Source organism: Suricata suricatta, chromosome 16 (assembly GCF_006229205.1).
Source record: "Suricata suricatta isolate VVHF042 chromosome 16, meerkat_22Aug2017_6uvM2_HiC, whole genome shotgun sequence".
NCBI classification, from domain to species: domain Eukaryota; kingdom Metazoa; phylum Chordata; class Mammalia; order Carnivora; family Herpestidae; genus Suricata; species Suricata suricatta.
In genome coordinates, this window is record NC_043715.1 from 10,383,075 (window position 1) to 10,407,514 (window position 24,440).

The window sequence follows — 24,440 nt, forward strand, 5'->3', positions numbered from 1 at the left end:
AAAGAACACTGAGAACTCCTTAAAGGTCTAAGTTAGATAATATTATCATAAGACATAATATTTCAGCTGTTTCATTTCTATATCACAACTAACACAATAAGGCATCCCGCAGAAGGTTTCAGGGACCTGGTTGAAACAAAAAAGCAATTTCTGAATTGCTGCTATCTTTACAACGAATGCTTTTATAGTAATGAAAACAATTTATTACCTTAGGAAGCTTAAACATTCTCACATACATCACCATGCCTATTTAGCCTAGTTAGCAAACCTTAATGTACAGATTCACAATAGGTAAAAAAAAAAAAAAATAGACACCATCTTATTGGATTAAGAAATTGCTGCTAATTCAAAACAATGATAAAAAAAGCAAAGGCCTACATTTCCATGATCAAATCATGTTTATGGCATATGATATCTCCGTGCTTTACAGACTGTGCTAAGAAGCACCCAGGAGAACAGGGGCGGCCTTGGGAAAAGGAGGGGAAAGAGCAGGAGGCCAAGCAGAGCCCAGCAGGTGGACCCCGCAGGAAGCTGCAGGTCATTTGAAGAGAGCGTTCCTGGCTAAGGTGGTTTAAAAATCCTGAAGCTGCACCCAGTGGCAGACTGGAATGCAATCCCTTGCAGGCAGAAGAATACGACCACTTTCATTATCCCAACAAAAACAAATCAGGAGGTGTTATTCTATGCAATTAACCAATAACGAAAAAGAATTTCAGTAATTAATAATTCATATCTTTTCAGTTAGATTCAATAGAGGGTACTCAAAATTCAGAAATAGTCCTCCAGGAATTCCACCTTTTATCTTTCCCAAATTAAAAAAAAGATGCAAAGCATCCTGGGATCTAGATAGTTATTTACACAGAAGAGGGAGACGCCCTAAGGACTGAGTTCCATACACAAAGTAAAAAAGAGCTTGTCTGGAAAAGTAGTTTAGCAGAATGTCAAGGTTAGAAGTAATTTAAGGGAGGCCTGGGTGGCTTGGTCGGTTTAACGCCCAACTCTTTGGTTTTGGCTCAGGTCACGGTCTCACAGTTTCATAGGTTTGAACCCTTGTCGGACTCTCCACTGGCAGAGGGTAGCCACTTTGGATTCTCTCTCCCTCTCTCTCTGCCCCTCACCAACTCATGCTCTCTCTCTCTCTCTCTCTCTCTCTCAAAATAAATAAACTTAAAAAAAGAATTTAAAAAATATTATTTTTGATAAACTTTTATTTACATCATTAATAGATTATCCATTAAAAATAACAAGCTTTAAGCATGCCTGGGCAGCTCAGTGAGCTAAGAGACCAACTCTTGATTTCGGCTGAGGTCATGATCTCACAGGTCATGGGAATGAGCCCTGCATCACTCGGAGAGCACAGAGCCTGCTTGGGATGCTCTCTCTCCCTCTCTCTGCTCCTCCTCCATTCACGCTCTCTCTCTCTCTCAAAATAAATAAATAAATAAACTTTAAAAAATAATAGATTTATAGAGACAGAAAGTTTGATTAGTGGTTTTCTAGAACTGGGGAGAGGAGGCAATTAGAGAATAACAGGCGAAAGGGTGGGAATTCTTTCTGCAAAATAAAAATGTTCTAAAATTGATTGTAGTAATGGTTATACAATGCTGTGAATATACTAAAAGTCACTGAATAGTTCACTTTACATGCGCGAATTATATGGTGTGTAAATTATACCTTAATAAAGCTGTTTTTTAAAAAGAACAATATTTTAAAAAGCTATTAAATTTTAAGGCACTGTGTTTTACTTTTAAAAGCAAAAGGCATATGACATGTTAACCCCACCTTTCTTTCTTGCACCACTTTTTAGAGGTATAATTGTCATGTAAAGAGCTGTACCTATTTAATGTATTCAACTCGGTAAGTTTGGTAACACTACCTTTCTTAAAAGTAAATAAAAGAAGTAAAATATAGAAACATCAAGGCAAGGGGTAATTTACTAGTCAAATTGATCTTTCTGAATGTGTAAGAACTACTTCAAAAGCTGGAAACATAATTTCTTTGAGTTTTTATTTTGAGATAATTGTAGATTCTTGTGCAGTTTTAAGAAATAACACAGAAAGATTCTAAAGATTCTGTTTACCCATTAACTAGCTTTCCCCCATGCTAACATCTTGAAAAACTGTATCGTGGTATCAAAAACCAGGAGACTGACAATGACACGAGTCAAGATGCAGGACATCTGTGTCACTTGAAGTGTTCCTCGGGCTTCTCTTTTATGGTCACACCCATTTCCCGCCTGCCCTACTCCTCTTCAGCTCTATTACAACCCCTATCCTCTCTTGTCATATCTGAAGAATGTTCTACAAATAATGGGTAGGTAGCCCTTCAAGACTGACATATTTTTCACTCAGATTTCTCTCTGAAGATACACCAGATTAGTGTATGTATCAAGAGTTATTCCTTTTTATTGCTGAGCAGTATTCCATGTACGGATGTAACAGAATTTGTTTTCGCTGTTCTCCTGTTGAAACTCATCTGGACTGCTTCTAGTTTCCAGCTATTACAATCAAAGCTGCTACGAACATCCATGTGTGAGTTTTTGCATGGACATAAATTCTCAGTTCTCTGGGATAAAAGCCCAGGAGTGCAATCCCCGAATCATATGAGAGTTGTGTGTTTTACTTTTTATGAAACTGCCATGCTCCCTTCCAATGTGGCTATATCATTTACACCCCCACCAGCGACGTGTGAGTGATCTAGTTTTCCACATCCTACTCAGATTTCTGTATAATTACTTTTGTAGCCATTTTGAAAGGTGTGTAGTGACACCTTATTGTGGTTTTGATATACATTTGCCCAGTGGCTAATGATTTTGAGTATCATCTCATGTGTCCATTTATCATCTGTGGTCCTTTGGTGAAATGGCTTTTACCCATTATATCCCCGGCTTGCTGAGGGCCACCTTCTCATTTGGCCTTTCCTCTGTGCACAGGTGGAAGAAAGAACTCTGATGTCTCTTCCTTTTTGTATAAGGACACAATCCAATCAAATTAGAGCTCCACTCTTATGACCTCCTTTAGCTTATATTAGCTCTTTAAAGACCCTACCAGTTAATACAATTACACTAGAGTTAGGGCTTCAACATATAAGCTTTGGGGGTTGGGAAACAATTCAGCCCATAACATCCATATTTTAATTACATTGTTTCTTTTTTTTTCCACAATTGATTTTCAAGGACTCTTTATATATTCGAGATACTAATCCTTTGTCAATTCTCAGTCCTCATCTTACTTAACCTATCAACAATTAGCGTGGTTGATTATTCTCCCCTTCTTGAAACATATTCTTCACTTGGATCCAGAATATCAACACTTTTGCCTTTCTCATTAGTGCTGTAATTCTGTTCCTTCATTCCTTCCTTCCTTTCTTCCTTCCTTCCTCCCTTCCTCCCTTCCTTTTCTTTCTCTTCCCCTCCTCAGCCTACTAATGTTAGAATGCCTCCAATCCATATTAATATTGGAATGTCCACTTATCCATCCACAGTAACCCCTGCTGGTCCATTTCATGGCTCTAAATATGCTGATGCTTACAAACACACATCTGAAGCCTGGAACTCTCAAACTAACAACTCCACATCTCTATGTGAACATGTCATCTCAACTTTAATATGTTCAAAAGTTGAGTTCTTTATATTCTTCTGCAACTCCTTGACCCCAGCAACAATATTCTCTATCTTGAGAAATGTCAATTCTGTGCCTCGAATTGATTATTAGACCAAACACCTTGGTGTCATTCTTGACTCTTTTGCAACTTACATCAATCCATTAGCAAACTGTATTGCTTCTCCTTCTGAATTATTTCCATACTACAACTATTGTCATTGTGCCCATGGCCCAAGCCACTGTGACTCCTCAGCTGGGTTGGTGCTATGGTCTCAAAAATGGCTTCCTTGTTTCCATCTTCCCTATTAAATCTCATTAAAATGTAAGTTAGATCACATCACTCCTCTACTCAAATTTTTCTAATGTTTTCCAATCCCATTCAAGTTGAAAAATAAAGATCTTTCAAAACCCTCCATGATCTGACCACCAGATCTTCTAGTGTCTTCTGCCATTCCCTTTGCTCACTCTGCTCCAGAAGTTCTGATCATCTTGCTGTTCCATGAGCACATCCGCTACACGCCCATCTCTGCGTGGTCACTCTGGCTTTTTCCTCTGTCGTAGAGCACTCTTTCACAGACAGGCACAGGCCTTGCTCCCTCACTCCCTTCAGACGTTTATTCAAATGCCACCTTCTTAGTGAGCATTTTCTGACCATTCTATTTAAAATTTCCAATCCCACACCACCCTGCTCAACTATATTGTCTTCACAACACATCTTATTAGCATCTACCATACCATATATTTTACTTTTTATTGTCTCTCTCCCTCTAAGAGAACTCAAGCCCCAAGAATGCAGATTCTTTTGTCTGTTTTGTTCCCTGCCTGCATCCCCCCCCCCCCATCGGGATGTGGAGAAGGCATAGTATAATGTATGGGCTCAATAAATAACTTTTGAATGAAATTATAAGACTTCTTTTGTCAAAGTAGCAAAAAGACAGCTTACTGTACTTATCTCAGCAAATGTACTCAAATTCTTTGGTAGACAAGTAGAAAGAGTGGAGGAAGAGGAGGAAAAGGAGGAAATGACATTTTTTAAAAAGGTGAAGAAATATTAGGAAGATTAAATAAAGAAAACCAAGGAAAGAAAATAAAAATATAAAAATTAAAAAGAATTTCCTATTGGTAGAGAATTATCAGAAATAGTGGAGCTTGCTAAATTATATGATTATCTGTTAAGTTGGAATTGATCCTCATTCTTTTTAATGGTTTATATGTAGTCTGCCAAATGGAACAGAACTCTGTCAAATGGAAGAGAAATTAACCAAATCACTAGTCAATATCTTTCTCCAGTCTACGAATGTAACTTCTGCAAAGTTATTTATTGCCTACATGCACCTTTGATTATTTAATGCATTTTGGGCAGTTGTGATTTCTCAGACAGCTGAACAAGTCGATGCAGACAAAATGAAAAAACTAATTTCAATGACAAGAATTTCTTAGAACAAGAAACTTAGAACAATCTTTTTTAACTATGTAAGGTTTGGTAGTACGTTGATTGACATAAAATTTCAACACAATGGGTTAACTGAGAAGAAATACATTGAATAAAATAATTAGAAAAATTCAAATGCCAGCGTTAAATAAAACTACCTAGTTCAGATTAATGAACTGAGAGCAGAAGTTCAGACTATGTTTACAACACCAAACAGTTAAAAAATATATACATTTAATATAGTTTACCATATGACATCCAACTTGAGGAAAAAAATAATGCTAATGCACAATACTGAGAAGCATCCTTGTTAAGTTACTGACCTTGAGGGGAGAACATTAAAGTATTTGGTCAGAAAAAGCCAATCCTCTAGAAGATGAAAAAATCAGTCTGGCTTCAGAATACAGCAATATTCAATACCAGAAGACAAAGGAGCACTCTCCACAAATTTCTGAGAGAAAGAAAATGTATCCAGCCTAATTTTTTTGTGTTAAAGCAAGAGGCAGGCATCCTCATATTTGAAAGAAATCTGAGAATAAAGCACACACAAACCCTTTTGAGGAATAATAAAAATTAAAGCCTACTTCATAATGAAATATCAGCCAAAAGATATCTGGAAAAGCTGTGGAGGGACAGGATGACCGCATGTACCAGCACAGACACAAGTAGGACATTACGTACAAATGGAGAATCACGAAGTGTGACCCACTAAACCGCTACACCAGTTTCTAAAAGTTCAAGGGGCGCCTGGGTGGCTCAGTCAATTAAGTGTCTGACTCTTGATCTCAGCTCAGGTTGTGAGCTCACGGTTTCAATGAGTTCGAGCCCCATATCGAGCTCTGCACTGACAGTGTGGAGCCTGACAGGGAATCTCTCTCTCCTCTCTATCTGCCCATCCCCCACTCATGCTATGTGTGTGTGTGTGTGTGTGTGTGTGTGTCTCTTTCTCAAAATAAATAAATAAATAAACATTTAAAAATTTTTTGAAAGGACAAATAAATTAAAAGTTCAAGTGTAGAGTTACCTTCACATCTGAAGTTCTAGTCCTAGAAATATACTCAAGATAAATGAAAACATATGTCCACAAAAACCTCATACACACATGGATGTTCATAGTAGGATTGTTTATAAGAGCCAAAAAGTGGAATTAACCCACATGTCTGTCAGCTGATTAATGGGTAAAAAAAAGTCGTCTATCCATACCATGGAACATTATCTGGTCACAAATAATAATGAAGTGTTGATACACAGTACAATATGGATAAACTTTGGCAATATCATGCTAAGTGACAAAAGCCAGTCACAAAGACCACATACTTTTGTGTTTTTATCTAAATGCTGTTGACTAGGGTTGGAGTTGGTGCAGGAGGGAAACAAGGTGGGTACAGGTTTCTTTTTGGGGTGATGAAAAAGTTTCAAAACTGGTTGAGTGGTAGTGGTAGCTACATAACTCTGTAATATACCAAAATGATCAAATATACTAAAATATGATTAGATTGTACCCGTTAAATGGTTGAATTGTAGGGCATGTGAATTGCTTCTCACTAAAGCTGTTATCAAAGAAATAATATAAAGCTAAACTCGTAAAGTTTATCTTAGAGTTTTGAGGCAACAAATATTCCCAGGCACATGCATACTCAAGAAATGCAACACTCATGAGTCCTTCTGGAGGAAAAACATCAGCTACCTGACAATACAATCCAAGAAAAAACAAATCAAAGTACAAAAACAATTAAAGAATATAGAGGCTAAGATGATAGACTAGCAGTTAGCATTAAGAAATAAACAAACATACAAATAACAGCAAAACTAGCAACAAGGGGAGGTGAGGGAGAAAAAGGAGAGGAGAGGACAAATGAGTGTTACTTTTCCCTTTTTTCACAATACATCAATACTGTCTAAAATTTTAAAAAATGAATTTAATATAAAACTTCATGACTCTATAACCTTTTAAATTTTCATAATCTTTTTTAAGGTTTAGTGGCATCATTCAATTTAAACATATATTTATGAGATATATAAATAACGTAATTCCCTTGGCTTCAATTTGCTTTCTTCTTTCTCTATTTCCATTAATAAAGTTTTTCAAACTTATTTCTCAATCCCTTTTTCTATTTTTCCTGTGTAGAGTAGTGCTTCTCTCAACATGAGAAGGTTTTGTCACAAGGGGACATCTGGAAATTTCTGGAGACATATTTGGTTGTCACAACTAGGGGAAAGGTGCTACTAGTGGGCTGAGACCAGGGATATTGCTAAATGTCCAACAATGCACAGAATAGCCCCCAACCATAACAACCCCAGTGTCAGGATTGCCAAAGTTGGGAAACCCTGCTCTGGGAATATCTAGCAGTGTCTGGAATAATATTCACTGGTATTAATCATTATTTCTGAGCTGTGTGACTCGGGGGATTAGTATACTCTTTTCTTTGACATTTATACATTGCTATATACCTTAAAATTTTATAACAACATCAATTAAGTCATTAATATTTAATATTAGAACTATAAAAAAAAGGTATGCATGTATATAAAACTATCACAGTCTTGAGAACTATCAGGATTCCTGTCTTGAGAATTATCAGAATTCCTGGTCTCAGAAAAGTGGAAATCTTTTGAAAGCATTAGAATGTTCTCTCACATTTGTGAAGCCGCTTGAGTATTAGTGAGTAATGTAAGTCATTTCAAAAGAACAGAAGACAAAATAGACCACAAAATATTCTTTCTCCAAGAAGTAGAAAGTATTTCAGTTTTATAAAGGTGCTGGATTATTAGAAAAGTAAAAATCAAAATTATTAATATTAAGTAAAATCATGTATTCATCTGAAAGCACTTTCACTGCCCAAGTCCAAGTGTATTGATGAAAAAGGGTTCAGATGGAATTAGATACTCTAGGTACTATGTGATTTTTCTTTTTCTTTCTTTTTTTTTTTTTTACTATGTGATTTTTCAATTGTAATACATCTTTCAATATAAGCTAAACTCTTTTCATTCAAAGTATATATTTGCACATCATTTAATTGCTTATACATCAAAACTTTATTCCTGTCTCTTTCAAATAATTCAAAGCTATAGGTTTCTTGAGCTGTATATGATGGATCATTCTCATTCTTTCACAAACTACTATTTATTGATTATCTTTCATGTAACAGGTAATGTACTACGTGCCAGGAACACAATAATAAATGAGCAATGGATCTGCTCTTGAGAGGCTCAAAAATAATTAAAAGCCAGTATGAAAATATATCTCTGTAATTTGTTCAATATTCTTTGAAAGTCTAAGACTAAGTCCTCTAGAGACCTACAGGAGGCTTCATGGAGGAAGGGTTTGAACCTGAGTGTGACAAGTTTCAGTAAATCTTTGGCTTCGGGAGATTTTGCAGATGAAGGAAAGGAAAGGAAAAGGCACTGGAGCCAGATGCCATCAGGGGTCCATGAGTTTTCCTTCTGCTGCAGGACCTGCAGAAGCAGGGAAAGGTCCCTGTGGATGTCCTCCTGACCCTGTGAGTCAATACTGGATATCCACTCTTTCTCTTTAGCATTTGTGGGGAATTCTGAAGACAGTGCAAGCACAGCGGGCATGCTCTCCAGTTACTTTTTATGCATGCCGAAGTTGAGGGATTACCAGTCAAGACTTAGCATGGAACCTCAAAATGAGGATTTTCCCACTGCTTCTGGGAGTAAGCCCTCTGACTAGTTACAATTTATTAATCAGTAATCCAGATGTTTTCCTGTAATTCTTTCCTTGGACTGTTGCTTCTAAAGTGAATATAAGTCAGAAACATATTCAGCAGGATTCTATGAGTGTCCTGGAGAATAACCATGTTACTAAAACCTTTGCTGTTTTATGAATTTATTTCTGGTATTTTTAAAACTGAAGTACAGTTGACACGCAATGTTACATTAGTTTCAGGTGTGCGACACAGAGATCTGACAACTCTATACCTTACGCTGTTTTCACCACAAGTGTAGCTACTGTCTGTCACCATGCAACACTCTTCCAAAACCACTAACTATATTCCCTCTTCTGTCCCTTTTGTTCCCCTGATTTATTCATTTCATAATTAGAAGTCTGGTCCTCCTAGTCCCCTTTACCCATTTCACCCATTGCCCACCCTTGCCCCCTCTGGCAACCCCCATTTGGTTCTGTATTTCTGGTTTTTTGTTTTGTTTTTTAGATTCCACATATAAGGGAAATCATGGTATTGGTCTATCACAATCTGACTTATTTCACTTAGCATAATACCCTCTAGGTCCATCCATGTTGTCAAAAATGGCAAGATCTCATTATTTTTCATGGCTGAGTGATATATATGTACTACATATATAATACATAATATATGGTGCTTCTGCTTTTTCCTTATCCATTGATCTACAAATGGACAGGTAAGTTGTTTCTATATCTTGCCTACTGTAAAAAATGCTACAATAAACATAGGGATGCATAGATCTTTTCAAATCTTGTTTTCATTTTCTTTAGGCAAATGCCCAGTAGCAGAATTACTGGATCATATAGTAATTCTATTTTTAGTTTTTTGAGAAACATCAATACTGTTGTCCACAGTGGTTGCACCAATGTACATTCCCACCAACAGTATACAAGAGTTCAATGAACAAGAGCTCCTGGCCAACACTTGTTATTATCTTATCTTTTTGATACTAGCCATTCTGACAGGTGTAAGGTGGTCTTTCGTTGTGTTTTTGATTTGCATTTCTTTGATGATTAGTGATGTTAAGCATCTTTTCATAGATGTTGACCATCATTATGACTTCTTTGGGAAAATGTCTATTCTATTCCTCTGTCTGTTTTTAATTGGATTATTTGGGGGGGGTTGTATGTTGAGTTGTATAAGATTATTATGTATGTTGGATATTATCCCTTATCAGATATATCATTTGTAAATATTTTCTCCCATTTGGTATGTTGCCTTTTTGTTTTGTTAATGGTGTTCTTTGCTGTACAAAAGCTTTTTATTTTAGTTTAGTTTTGCTTTTGTTTCCTTTGCCTGGGGAGACATATCTAGAAAAATGTTTCTAAATCTGATGTCCAAGAGATTACTATGTTTTCTTTAAGGAGTTTTATAGTTTCAGGTCTCACATTCAGGTCTTTAATCCACTTTGAGTTTATTTTGTATATGGTGTAAGAAGGTGGTCCAGTTTCATTCTTCTGCATGTAGCTGTTCAGTTTTCCCAGCACCATTTAGTGAAGGGGTTGTCTTTTCACCCATTATATCCTTGCCTTCTTTCCTGTAGATTAAGTGTGGATTTATTTCTGGGCTCTCTATCTTGATCCGTTAATCTATGTGTCTATTTTCATACCAGTACCACACTGTTTGGATTACTATAACTTTGTAGTATACTTGAAATCTGGAAGTGTGACATCTCCCACTTTGTTCTTCTTTCTCAAGATTGGTTTAGCTAGCCAGGGTCTTTTGTGGTTTCATACAACTTTTAGGATTATTAGTTCTAGTTCTGTGAAAAATAATATTGGTATTATAATAGGGATTGCACTGAATCTGTATATTGCTTTGATAGTATGGAAAATTAAAATTGATCCTTTCAATCAATGAGCATGGCATATATTTTCATTTGTTTGTGTTATCAATTTTTTTTCATCAGTGTCTTCTGGTTTTATGGTATTCTTTAAATAAACCAATTTTTAAATTAAGCAATTATCATCCTTGGTAAAAAAAAATGTACATTCTGGTGAATGATGCTGATAAGAGGAGAGGTTAGATCCCTGTGTGGGCCGGGGATAGAGAACAACCTCCATATTTGCCTTTCAATTTTATCATAAACCTAAAACTGCTCTTTAAAAAAGAGCATTTAGTTCATACTAGCATTTCGTTGTTTTGTTTCGTCTTTTTCTTTTGGAGTCATATGTACTGAAGGATAATTTACATGAATAAAAGTGACCTTTTCTTTGTATAGGAATTTTGACAGATGCATAAAGTCATGAAACCACCACCAAACTCAAGATATAGAACATGTCCTTCACCTGTCCCACTGTGCAGAATTCCTCTTACCTCGAACCTGTTGGCTACTGAGATCCTGCTTTTGTTCCCATGGTTTTGCCTTTTACAAAATATCTTAGATACTGAATCACCCAGCATGTAGTATTTTAAGACTTCCTTCACTTAGCATAAAGCACTTGAGATTCATTATGTTATTGCATGTATTAGTACTCCATTTCTTTTCACTGTATTCCATTGTATAGAGTGGCTATACCACAGTAAAATGGGAAATGTATTCATTCACTAGTTGATGGACATTTGAGTGGGTTCCAGGTTTAGGAGACTATGAATACAGCCAGTATAAACCTTTATATACAGGGTTTTTATTTCTCTTGGGTATCTAGGAATGGAATTGCTGTATCATATGGAAATTGTGTTTAATCTATTAAAAAAAAAAAAAAAGCCTGCCAAACTACTTTCCAACGTGGCTGTAGCATTTTGCATTTGTACCAGCAATGAGAGTTCCAGTTACTCTACGTCTTCACCAGCTTTTGACACTGGGTTGTTTTTTTTTTTTAATTTTAGCAAACTTAACAGTTATATATTGGCATCTCATTGTGGTATTATTTTACATTTTCCTAAGGATATTGAGAATCTTCTTATGTGCTTTCTGAAATCTGTGTCTATTTTCTATGATGAAGTGTATGTGCAAATTTTTTACCCATTTCTTAATCTGAATATTTTTCATTATTGACCTGTGAGAGTGTTCTTTCTTTATCCTGGACACTGGCCTTTATCAGACATAAATTTTGCAAGTATTTTCTCCCAGTTTGTGGCTTGTCTTTTCATTTTGTTAACAATGTCATTTTAAAAGTAGTTCTTAAATTTGGTGAAATTCAATTTATCATTTTTAATAATTTTCTGGATCGTGCTTTTGGTGTTGTATTTAAGAAATCTATGCCTAACTCAAAGTCACTGAGATGTTTTTTCTTATATTTTCTTAAAGAATGTTATCATTTGTGGGTTCACATTTAAGTATATGATTACTTTTGAGTTGTTTTTTGTATACAATTTGAAGAATCAGTTGATATTTTTGTTTGTTTTTGTTTTTCTCAAATGCATTGTAATTATTCCCGCACTCATTCCTAAAATGGACTCTTCTTCCCTCAATGAGTCGCCCTGGCGGCTTAGTCAAAAGTGAATTGGATACATATATTCCAGGCTCTCTGTTCTGTCCTATCGATCTATTTCTCTATCTTGATGTCACTATCACATTTTCTTTAATTCTATGGCTTTGTAATATGTCTTAAAACCAGTAAGATATATTAAGTAAGTCTCCAACTTGGTTTTTATTTTTCAAAATGTTTTAGTTATTCTAGTTTCTTTATGTTTCTGCACACAGTTTAGAATAAGCTTGCTGATTTCTACAAAGAGAAAAAAAAGCACCTAATGGATTTTGGTTGGGATTGTAATGAATCTGTATAACAATTCTAGAAAAACTGATATCTTAACAATATCAAATCTTTCAATCCACAACTATTATATTTTTAATTTAGTTCTTCTTTAATGATTTCTCATCAATGTTATATAATTTTGTTTATGCCAAAGAATTTAATATTTTGGTGCTGCTATAAAAGGTGCTTTAACATTTTAATTAACAGCTTTTATTAAGAAAATACAGAAATATAATTTATTTTTGAATACTGACCTTGCATCCTGTGACCTTGCTATACTCACTTAAAAAAAATAAGTTCTTATAGATTTCCTACCTAGGAATCCATATCATTTATAAATAGAACATTTTATATCTTCCTTTCTGATCTATATGCCTTGAGCTGCTTTTCATATTGCATGTGCTGGGACCAGCAGGATGATATTGGGTCGGACAGGTGAGAGCAGATATCCTTGCCTTGATCCTAGTCTTAGAAGGAAAGCAGTCTAAGTCTTTGACTATTCAGTATTATATTAGCTGCCAGACTGTTATAGATGCCTATAAAATTTGTGATAGAGAGAGAGGACAGGGGAGGGACAGAAGGAAAGGGAGAGTGAGAAAGAGGGAGCGAGAGAGAGAGAATGAGAATCTTAAGCAGGTTCCACGCCCATTTGTAGAGTCTGGGCTCAATCTCACAACCAGGAGATCATGACCTCAGCCTAAATCAAGAGTCGGATGCTTAATGGCCTGAGCCACACACGTGTCCCCATACATGTCTTTTAAAACACCACCGATGTTCTCTTTAGTTCCTACTTTGCGTTTATCATAAATAGGATGTCAAATTCTCCCATTAACTTTTCACATAGATATTCAAGAAATTTATCTCCATATTCATCAATAAATAAAGTCATAAGGACAGCAGTATTTGCTAAGTTTGGTGCCTACAGCCCAACTTTAAAGGCAGCTTTATCATTCATACCTATTGTGCTTTAGTCACACACCTAACAATGTTACCTATGCTTCCGGGATCAAACAATAGCAGCAGTCACATGGGATTTCAGAACCACCTACACTAAAAAGAAAATAAAAGAAGGCCTCGGAAAAAGGCATCAATTAATTAGGGGGCAAGATCATACTTGGTACCAATAGGTCTCATACTCATTTTTATTTGTCCTGCCTTCTCAAAGCTTCTGTCCTCTTCCCTAGAAAAGCATGACTAGATATAAAATTTTCAACATCTCCAGTTTGTGTGATAAAACCAAAATGTCTATTTTTTAATACTCATTTTTCCATTTTTCTGTCAAAGAAAATCTAAAAGTCCCTTTGTCTCAGTGAAGGGTCCTGGCATCCTTACTGTCACAGCGACTTTATTTAGATCAGAAAGCCAGAGATCATCCTCACATGCTTTCGACCTCCACTCCCACCTAGATAACACTGAATTTACCTCTTTATCGGAGTCCCTTCCTGAAGTCCCATGCCAACAACTGCCCAGTTCAAGTCCTCATCATTTTTCTTTGTCTTACATCAAAGATCACTTTGCTGGTCTTTAGATTTATAACTGGTCTTCACGTTTTCAATTGGATTGTGAAGGTTAAGCTATTTCTCAGCCTGAAATTATGCAATATTCGGGTCCCACTCCCTTCAGGATAGCGTCCCCATACCTTTCTTCTGCTTATAAGGCCCACTGTCCATGATTCCATACCTACAAGTCCCATATCTACTCAGTCTATCTCACTTGGAAACAAAACAAAAATGTGCCGAGGGCATTGCACTTTCGGGGGCACAGATTTCCCGTGCAGAGAATGGGGGTGAGTCACTGTTCTGTAGCCATTGCTCTTCTGATTGAGAAAATCAGAAGAAGCCCTCTACCAGTCCTATGATGTTATGTGATAATGAGCCTCAAGCCTAAAATAGATGTACGAGGCAAGAAGACTGAGGAAACTCTCAATTACTATTCCATTAAAAAGTCAGAAATTATTTAGCAGGTCTCTAAATACTTAAACTGTTTGTAAAGTCTTATTCCTAATGTTGTTCCTCCCTCTGCATCCCCATGATCACAAATGTTTAACACTCTGGTTTCTCAACTTCAGTGCTATCGATATTTTGGACCAGATCATTCTTTGTTGCAGCGGGCTGTCTTGCACAGTACAGGATATTTAGCATTATTCCTGACCTCTCCCTCTAGATGCCAGGAGCATTCAATCTCCCAACAACTGTAACAGCCAAAAATGTCTCCAGGTATTGCCAAAGGTCCACTGATGGCCAAAAAATGCCTTGCATGGAAAATGTCTGCTTTAAGTGAAAAGTGCAGTGTGTTTAAGTTCATGGCAGGAAGTCTGTGAGAAAGAAGCCCTAAGTGTCAGTGGTGGTGACCGGAGTCAAAGCAGATGCTTCCCCAGGGACTGTGGCAAATGAAATAAGGGCGAGGGAGAAAGCCAGCCCAGGTCCCTCAAGGCTAAGATCCGAGCCAGCAGGGAACACTGTGTGTGACGTTCAGAACAATTTCTCCACAGTCACAAGATCATCATCCTCCCCTGGATGCATCCTGAGTTTACAACCTCATCTCTTTGCACATAATTTTTCTCTCCATGAAACATCCTATGTCGGCTTCATGTGATTGTGTGAGGCCTACTGGCAGAACAGGAAGTAGAGAGGCTTAAGATTAGGGATGGTAGGTATAATGGCAAACGTTTTTTACAAGTACATATAAATTTTTATAGGCCAGTATCATCTTTGCTTTTTAACTAAGCAACTTCTGCTATGTATCGCCATAAATCCACTGCATTGTTAGACTGTCTCTTCCTCTGTTGAACGCCTAGAATAAAATTTTATTTTAGGGCACACCTTTAATGTAAATAAATGTTTCTCCCATTTCAGGTCCTGGAAATAACTAAAAGCACAAATAATTAATACATCAGTCTCCATGTGCATGAGTATATATGCTCATTTCAATCCCTTCTGAAAAGAAATATTTTCTGTGAGACTGTATTTGAATTTTAAAATTCTGCTTTAGAGCATTAATACCTTGAATATACAAAACAGCATGTCCCATCAAATTAGAGTTAGACACACAAACTGGAAAAAAATGAGATCAAAAGTTGAAATACATTTGACAAAACTGGCATTTGATCCTATTCATACTCTAATTTCACCATGGGCCCAACAGTGGGAAACTCACATACATTCTTCACAGTTTTACGCAGCACTCCAGGCTTTCCTATACGGATGGATAATGGCATGCAGAAATTTAGGAAAGCTGGGATGTGCTTATCAGCCAATCAAATCAAGATGCCTAGTGGTTTCTTTCTCTTGGGATCCAAACACGCCTTGTTGTCACAGCCTTTGTTACAAGGCTCTGCGCTTTGCGAGGGTACGTTCTTTACTGACCGAAAGAAAGGCCTCAGACCCTGTTCATGGGGCGTCACAAGAGAAGGCTGATTAATTACTATACGGTAGAAACATGAGTCCTAAGTGACGTTGGTTTCCTCACATATGCCACAGCACAATGCCGCCACTTACTGTCCCCCCGGCAGAGGAGAGGTCCCAGTTTGTAAGCTGCTTCCGACTGTGGCCGGCCCGTGTCCGTAACCACGATCTTCCTCACTGGCAGGTGTTCTTTGTAAGAAAGGAATCCAGTGTCATTGGTCCTAAAAAACAGTAACAACAACAAAGTTCTTAAAATTATAATTTGTATTTATAAAGTAAACAATAATCGTCACTGCACCTCAAAGCTAAGATCTTCTGAGCAAAATCTGCACACACAAGAGGGTAAGGAACACATTGCTCATTTAAGCATACAAAAATAGGGCCAAATTTTCGTGTCTCCTGCAAACTGACTAGAGTTGCTGATTTTGAAATTCAGCTGGCCACGTTCTACCTTTTCAGTGGAATGGTTATGGTGAAGTGATCATTTTTTAATGTACAAAACTATCAAATCACGATGTTGCACACCGGAAACTAATATAATATTGTATGTTTTATAGTTCAGTAACACAAAATAGAAAACAAGTAAACAAATTAAGAAATAAATAATTATATCTAGTATAATGACTGATACTGTGTTCTTAGATCTACCATTTTGGTATTTGCTTCTTATTTTTATCCCATAGGATTTCTTGTATTTCTGTGCCCTCTTTTCCTAAATCTCTAGGTTTACCCCATATTTTGCTGTATTCAATTTTATTTTGTACTTACTTTTTAGCTATATGTATGCTTATAGTTTTTAGTGTTTGCTTTATGGATCCTTACACAATGCATCTTTAATTTATCCACTTAGATTTTATTTTATATTACTTAATATAAAATGTCAGAAGCTCACTACAGGATAATATTCTTAATCTCCCCCTCCCCCCACCACACACCCAACTGTCCCTTGCTTTATTGCTGTAATATATTTTAAATCTAAGTGTTATAAATGTTACAATACAATTAAACAGTAAATTTTAGTTTACTTTTTTAATTAAAAAATAATTTAAACGCTGGCTTTTAAGTTTACGGACACGTACATGATTTCCAGTGTTCATTCTTTCGGAAGATGAGCTTTCATCTGGTATTTCTCGTTAGCCTGTAGGGTTTCTGTTAGTATTTGTTACAGTGCAGTTCTGTCAGTAGCAAATTCAACCTTTCTTTAATCTGAAAAGGACTTTATTTCACCTTCAGTTTTGGAACATCTATTTATTTAGTATAGAATTCTAGGTTGACTCTGCTTTCTCTCCCAGCACATTAAAGAGATCATTCCATTGTCTTCGGGCCTGGGCTTCCGATGAGGAGTCAGCCTTCACTGGTATCTGTTTTCCTGCACGGAATGTACTCCACCAGGTCTTTTATAATACTTATCTTTACCCTTGTTTTGTTTTGCGTTTGTTTTTCTTTTCAGCAATTTGAACAATAGGCCAAGATATGCTTTTCTCTGTTTTTATTCTGCTTCAGCTGCTCTGACTTTCTAGAATCTGTACATTGATGTTGTATTAGTGATCTACCATGGCAGAACAAATTATCCTAAAACTTCATGACTTAGGACATTTATGATCTATGCTTCTGTAGGTCAAGAATCTGGGCAGAGCTCAGCAGGACGGTCTGGCTCAGAGCCCCCCAGCCGCGCCCAGAGGGCTGACGAGGGCTGCAGCCACCTCCGCGCAGGGGGCTGGGGGGAGGATCGGCCCCCACGCTCGCTCATGTGGTTGGTCGTTGGCAGAAGTCTGCGCCTTGACAGCGGGCGGACTGAGGGCCCTGGCTATTCGCTGCTCTTGGCTGGCGGTCGGCTGCAATTCCTTGCCATATGAGCCCCGCCCCAGGACGGCTCGCAACGCGGCAGACTGCTTTATCAAAACCAGATTCGCAGAGAGTTGCAAGGAAATCATACGTCAGTCTTTCATGACCTAATCTCAGAAGTGATCCTGGTCCCTTTGACCATATCCTATCTATGTAAAGCAAGTCACAAGATCCAGGTGGCACTCAAAGGGAGGAAATTACACACTGGTGTGAAAAACAGGCAGTGTGGATCACGGAGGGCCATCTGGGAGACTGCTACCGTAGACATTTATTGAACAAATTTGAGAAATGTTCAGCCATTGTTTCTTCAAAATTTTTTGCCTTGTTTTGTATCCTATCCTTCAGGGACTCTAATTTCTTACCTGTTAAATCACTGATATCTTCCCACAATCCATAAAGTTTCTGTTAATTTTTCTTCCAATCTTCCCCCTTCACCCTGTCTGCCATGTTCTTCAGATTAAATGGTTTCCAGTAGGTTGTCTTCAGGTCCACTGAGGATTTCTTCTGCTGTATCTCATCCTTTAGTCCATCCAGTGAAGTTTTCACCTCAGATGTTATGCTTCCCTTTTCCAAATTTTATTGGCTTCTCTAATATAGTTCTCACTTATCTGCTCACTCGTGGTTATTTTTACCTTTAAGTCTCAGCATGTTTATAATAGTTGCTTTAAGTTTTTGCCTACTGGTCAAACGGTGTTACAGGGTGTATTTCTAATAACTGCTATTATTTTTCTTGACTTTGAGTCAATTTTACTCTTTTTTGGAAAATGCAGTAGTTGTTATAATGTTCTGAACATATGGGCAATACAGTGTAGAGACTCCGGATTCTGTTATCATTCTCTGGAGCCTTCTCCTGTTTTCACGGACAGTTAAATCACAGGTCTAGCACAATAGATGGCGGAGGTGTGGTTTTATCCGACCTCAGGGGGGCCGGCATCCATTGTGCTCTTCGCTCCCAGCCACATGCAGTTCTGGGACACAGTCTTTGCTGTAAAGACATGGATCTTCTGTCATTCCTATGGGAAGCTTACTGGTTTACAAGCCTTTCTCAGATAATGAGACTTCTACTCCAAATTCTGTCTCGGCTCTGGCAGTAGCTGCAGCAATGTCCCGGGAGCTCATTCAGTTGTCCAGCAGTAGCTCTCTGCTCGATTCCCAGAAACCTCCCCTGTGCACGTGCTGTGCAGGGCAGTCACGGCCCTGCACGGAGTTGATATAGTGAACTCTGCCCGGGTAGTTTTCTTTCCGGGATTTCCACTCCCTCCTCAATTTTTGGTCATTTTCACACTCCTAAACTCTGTCCTCTGATACCTCGAGCCAAACTAATCTAGTATTCCCTTGGAGGGCTAACCGCCTCAGGGCATGTGGCTCAGGGAGTGCCCTCACGGGAAAGAGCGTGTAAACATCTATCTTCCCACTCCAATTCCCTTCTTTCAAGCGTCAAAGTCCCTCAGCCTTGGCAGTTTCTGCCTACATTTGGCTGTTCTTCACTTTCTTCAACTGGGTGTTTTTATAAATATATTTCTTCAGATTATAAATGTATCTGAGGAAGGCTGCTCTATGCAAGCTACATCACCATGAGCAGAATTTAATATGAGAAGTTTCAAAATCTGACTTTTAAAAATTACATTTTTTGAGAGAGAGAGAGAGAGAGAGAGAGAGAGAGCGAGAGCGAGAGAGAGAGAACGCACACAGCAGGGAGGGGCAGACGGAGAGGGAGAGAGAGAATCTTAAGTAGGCTCCACACCCAGCACAGAGCCCAATGTGGGGCTCAATCCCACAACACTAAGATCATGACCCAAACCAAAATCAAGTTGGACATTTGACAGACTCAGCCACATGAGGTGCCCCTAAAAATTATTTTTGATGAATAATACATTATAGAGGCATTAGAGAAATTTGGTGATTAGGTTAGGTCTTTGTTCCTGGTAAGCATTGTCAATGACATGTTATTTGCACTTTAAAATACACTATTATTGTGCAGGCATTGTGTGTGTGTATGTGTGTGTGAAGGCAGTGAGGAAAAGACTGCCTTCCAAAGGAAGTAGATATTCTGAAAAACTGTGGAGTTCAAGCAAGAAAGACAATATTCTTTCTATGAAACATGTAACACTAAAAATATAATTGTGACTCTATACAGATCCCTCCTTTTAGAATATTCTAAAATAATCTGTTTTTAAATATAATGTAGTCTTGATGTTTGCCAAATAAATAGAGTATTTAAATGTGAGCTCAATTAACAATGGACTAATTACTCAAATTAATGTAGATTTTCAGCTCAGGTCATAATATCATGGATTCGTGGGTTTGAGTCCTGCATTGGGCTCTGTGCTGACAGCTCAGAGCCTGGAGCCTGCTTTGGATTCTGTGTCTCCCTCTCTCTCTGCTCCTCTCCTACTCACAATCTCTCTCTCAAAAATAAGTAAATGTTAAAAAAAAATCTTAAATAATTCTTATGTACAGATTCAGGTGCTTTGTGATGTAAAATATACATATTCTATGTTGAAATGTGAATAGGAAAATTAAAAAACCTTTCATTTCACAATAAAACCAATGTACATTTCAACTCTAGTCTCAAATAATATAAATATCTTTTTTTTAATTTTCAAAGGCAAACATACACATAAGACTTCTCTTCTACTTAAAAGAAATTTCAGGCTCACTTTTCAAATCCCTAAATGATAAATAGACTATTAGTTCTCTGTGGCATGATTTGTCCTTAAACAAAATTAAAAAGCTACATGTTCAAATAATTGTGAGACTTTCTAAGTTTACATGTTTAAAGGTTTTAGAGGCAGATTATGGAAGAAATGTGCTTTAGTAATTAATGGCTGTAAATATATTTTGAGAAAAGTAGACTTCTTAACCATACTAAATTTTAAAGAGCATAATAACTGACAATGAAGAGGAAGCATGAAACAGATGTCTCTATTCCATCCTACTACAAAAATAAAGTATAATCATTTGTGGTCCATTACCCAAAAAACTCAAATAAAAAGATACTGGTCTTAACATTTAGGATTCAGACTGTTTATAACACATTTCATCAAAGCATACCTTCATCTAATTTCTTCATTGTACTAATCTGTTCAGGATCTGTCTTGCTCAACTGTATGTTCTGAGGGACTCATTTTTAAAAATAAACTTTGTTTTGGGGCGCCTGGGTGGCTCAGTCAGTTAAGCGTCTGACTTTGGCTCAAGTCATGATCTCATGGTTCATGAGTTTGAGCCCTGCCTCGGGCTCTGGGCTGACAGCTGGGAGCCTGGAACCTGCTTCAGATCCTGTGTCCCTGTCTCTTTGCCCCTCTCTTGCTCCTGCTTTCTCTCTCTTTCTCTCTCAAGACTAAATAAAAAAAAAAGAGACTTGATTTTGCATAAGGAAGCCGTCTGGCAATCACCATTCATTTCGGTCAGCATCACAGTTGCAGTAATACTGAGAATCGATGCAGTTCCCTTCTAGTCCACAAGTACACTTTTGAGGATCAGGCAAAGAACCTCCCCAGTACGTCTGTGTTTCATTGGTTCTTCCAACCCACCAACTCAGAGGGCTTCCATCTGAAAGACAAAATGTGAGAAAGGTGACATCGGCTCCGGACCCCACAGCCTTCCACACCCGTCCACTCCCTTCCTTCCCCATTCAGTCAATAGAGCGAAAGGGGAAAAGAAAGGCTGGTCTGACGTAGTGATATTCCAAACGCTGCTATTGATGGCATTTCCTTAAGAAAGCTTTTTAAAAGTATATTTTATTATTTAAGCTTAAATGGTCAATATATTTTTAAGTAGAAAAGAAACCAGCAGTTCCTATTTAATTCAGGCATGACATTTAAAAATGTTTTGAGAGGAGTTCACATATGTAATTTCTTTAAAAATAATTTTCGAAACAAGAAGGCATCAAAGTACAAACCACAGAAATTAAGGTATCAGAAGCAAAACTGATTTGAGATCATGAAATGCCCATTAGCACACTATGGAATATGATGGAAAGGCAGAGATTGATCTCAAGACATTTATTAGCTAAAAACACATTAGCTGTTTATTAAACACTAGGCATGGTACGGCAATGCCTCTAATGATTTAGAATCTATCTGGAAGGAGGTGGGGTTTTTTCTTCCATTTAATGGCTTGGCTATTTATTTGGAGACTACAGAAATAACACTGAAAGATCTTTGTACCCGAAGCAAACACTACTCTCAGAAACAAAGTTTCCCTTAGCCAGATACACTGCTTTCTATGATGAATGTTCAGTTTCTAGCTCCTTCCCAGAGTTACGACTAAACATGATGCCAAAGAACCAGAGCAAAGAATAGACAAAACATTCAGGTGAGAAATGCAGGCAACCTGTCTTCGCAAAAAACAACAGGTAGAGAGGAAAAATCATAGTGATTGAGAATCAGGGCATGAGAAAAATGTGACATCAAATCAGCTCCTCAAAGGTGTTAGATCATTTTGCTGTTGACTTTCAAAACTTTTTTAAGTTATTGTCATGAACCCTATTGAAAATATGGGACTTGTATTAATTTCTCCCTTATTTACAAAGGTCAATGCTCATTACAACTTACTATTTGATCAAACCTCTACTAATGCCAACAACCTCACTCCTAGTGTTATTTTACATACCAGCCCCTACCATGCCAGAAAACCATGTTAATGGGAAGTTTGTGTTATGGATAAGGACGTTAAAATCAAGGTTTTTCATCTTTTATTTTAATTGCATGATTCACTTATCAATGGAAGGTGAAGCCAACTTGAAACATTTAATAGATACATTTCAATATACTGCTTAAACATTATGTTCATAGATTAAAAAGAAAATAAATTATTTCTAAATATTGAATAATATTTTCACTGATCTTCCTTGAAACCACTGAATTTTTTAAAGTACCAAGGACATGTGGTTTCCTCTAAGATTTTTTGAAGTGTCCTAAAGAATTTAAATAAGTATAGGGAAGAATGAAGAAAATTATGAGAAGGGACGCCTGGGTGGCTCAGTCGGTTAAGCATCTGGCTTCGGCTGAGGTCATGATCTCACGGTTTGTGGGTTCGAGCCCCACATCGGGCTCTGTGCTGAAAGCTAGCTCAGAGCCTGGAGCCTGTTTCAGATTCTGTGTCTCCCTCTCTCTCTGGCCCTCCCATGCTCGTGCTGTCTCTCTCTGTCTCTCAAAAATAAATAAAAAGCATTAAAAAAAAAAAGAAAACCATGAGAAATTTTTTGAGTTAAAAATTAAAATTGTAAAATATCAGTGATCATGGTAAGATATTCACCTTCTCATAGTTAAAATCCCAAATGACTGGGTATCCACATTGATTATCTTTTCAATGTGCTGAGTCACAGCTCTACAGCTTGCTGAAAATTTATTTTCATACACGCCTCACTTTATTCATCCACAATTATGGCACCATTATTACTTGAAACTGCTCTACCTTCAAGATCTGAAACCATAAATTTAACTTGTCTGACATCACTTTTCTGTTCTTCCTGTGTATTTCTTACTGTGAACTCAAAATCCAAATTGTTCTATTTTCAAACTCAAGTTCATTCCATATAAATTCTAGGGTGATGCACCTGACAAAAATTTGTGTATTTAACAAGTATCATCATCCTTTGTTCTACAGCCTTCTAGAATTTTCCTTTACTAGTGGCTCTCAAGCATGGCTGAAACAGCCAGCTGCATGGGCCCCACTGGCCATGAAGGTAGGGGTTCCTTCACGTGCTATACTGTCCTCTTTACTTTGGGTAGTGCTTGCTCGCCCACCCCTTGGAGATTTTGTTTTCTGGTTCTTTCAGAGTTTGGCTGATTTGTGACTTCGATGTTTGTCTTCCCTTTTGTCTTTCTTTTCTAGTTAGGCAACTTGGTTCATTTTGTGGCATCTCATTCATTTATCCTTCCATAAATAAGGTTCTCATTCTTCTTAGAATTCACGTCCATATTTGTTTTTCTATGTTTTTAGATTCTAAGTCAATATTTAGCAACAATGAACAATGAGCCGCATACTAATCCGCCACGTTAACCACATCCCTGATGGACCAGAGAGCCGGGAGGAGAGCAGCCCCCTTCAGGCCCTTGATATGTGCTGTGGTGCGTCACCCAGTCCTCGCCACAGCCTGGGGGATTGGCATTACTGGTCCCATTGCACAGAAGACAGAGATTCACCTATCCAAGCTCTATCCCTAGTCAATGAGAGCTCTGGAATTTGAACTGACATCTCTCCCTGCCTTTAAGTCTTATGCTCTTTGCACTATATTATCTGTTTGTCATTCACAAATGGGATTGAGGTTTTGGGGCAGGGGGATAAGATGTGAGAGGAGACCAGTGATACGGGAAGGGTTGGTACGGGTAAATGGCCAAATGAGGACATTCTGAAATAGAGAAAGGAGGAAACGGAGGACAGGGTGTGAAGCTAGGCATACGGGAAAGAATACTCTGGTTGTATTACGGGGTGAAGAGTAAGTAGAAGAGGTACTTAACTAGAAACAACAAGTTCAAATGTCATCCCAAGAGCTGAAAATCTTGGGGTGCCTGGGTGGCTCAGTGAAGCGTCCGATTCTTGATTTCAGCTCACATTATGATCTCATGGTTTTGTGAGTTTGAGCCCCAAGTGGGGCTCTGTGCTGACTCTGCAGAGCCTGCTTAGGATTCCCTCTCTTTCTCTCTCTCTTTCTGTCACTCCTCAGCTCCCAGCTTGCACTCCCTCTCAAAATAAATAAATGAACTTTAAAAAAAAAGGGTTCAAAATCTTTCTGCTTGATCCATACA

The 24,440-nt window shown here is 37.6% G+C and overlaps 1 protein-coding gene across 2 annotated transcripts in view; it reads right to left on the bottom strand.

Moving 5' to 3' along the window:
* Positions 1-24,440, bottom strand: part of CNTNAP4 (contactin associated protein like 4) — a 541,886-nt gene that overhangs the window by 40,135 nt on the left and 477,311 nt on the right. For both annotated transcript variants that reach the window (XM_029925564.1, XM_029925565.1), the window contains 2 exons: positions 21,084-21,240; positions 15,937-16,064 (listed from right to left, as the gene is read on the bottom strand). In XM_029925564.1, the coding sequence (XP_029781424.1) occupies positions 15,937-16,064; positions 21,084-21,240 (285 nt within the window). The remainder of the gene's footprint in view (positions 1-15,936; positions 16,065-21,083; positions 21,241-24,440) is intronic.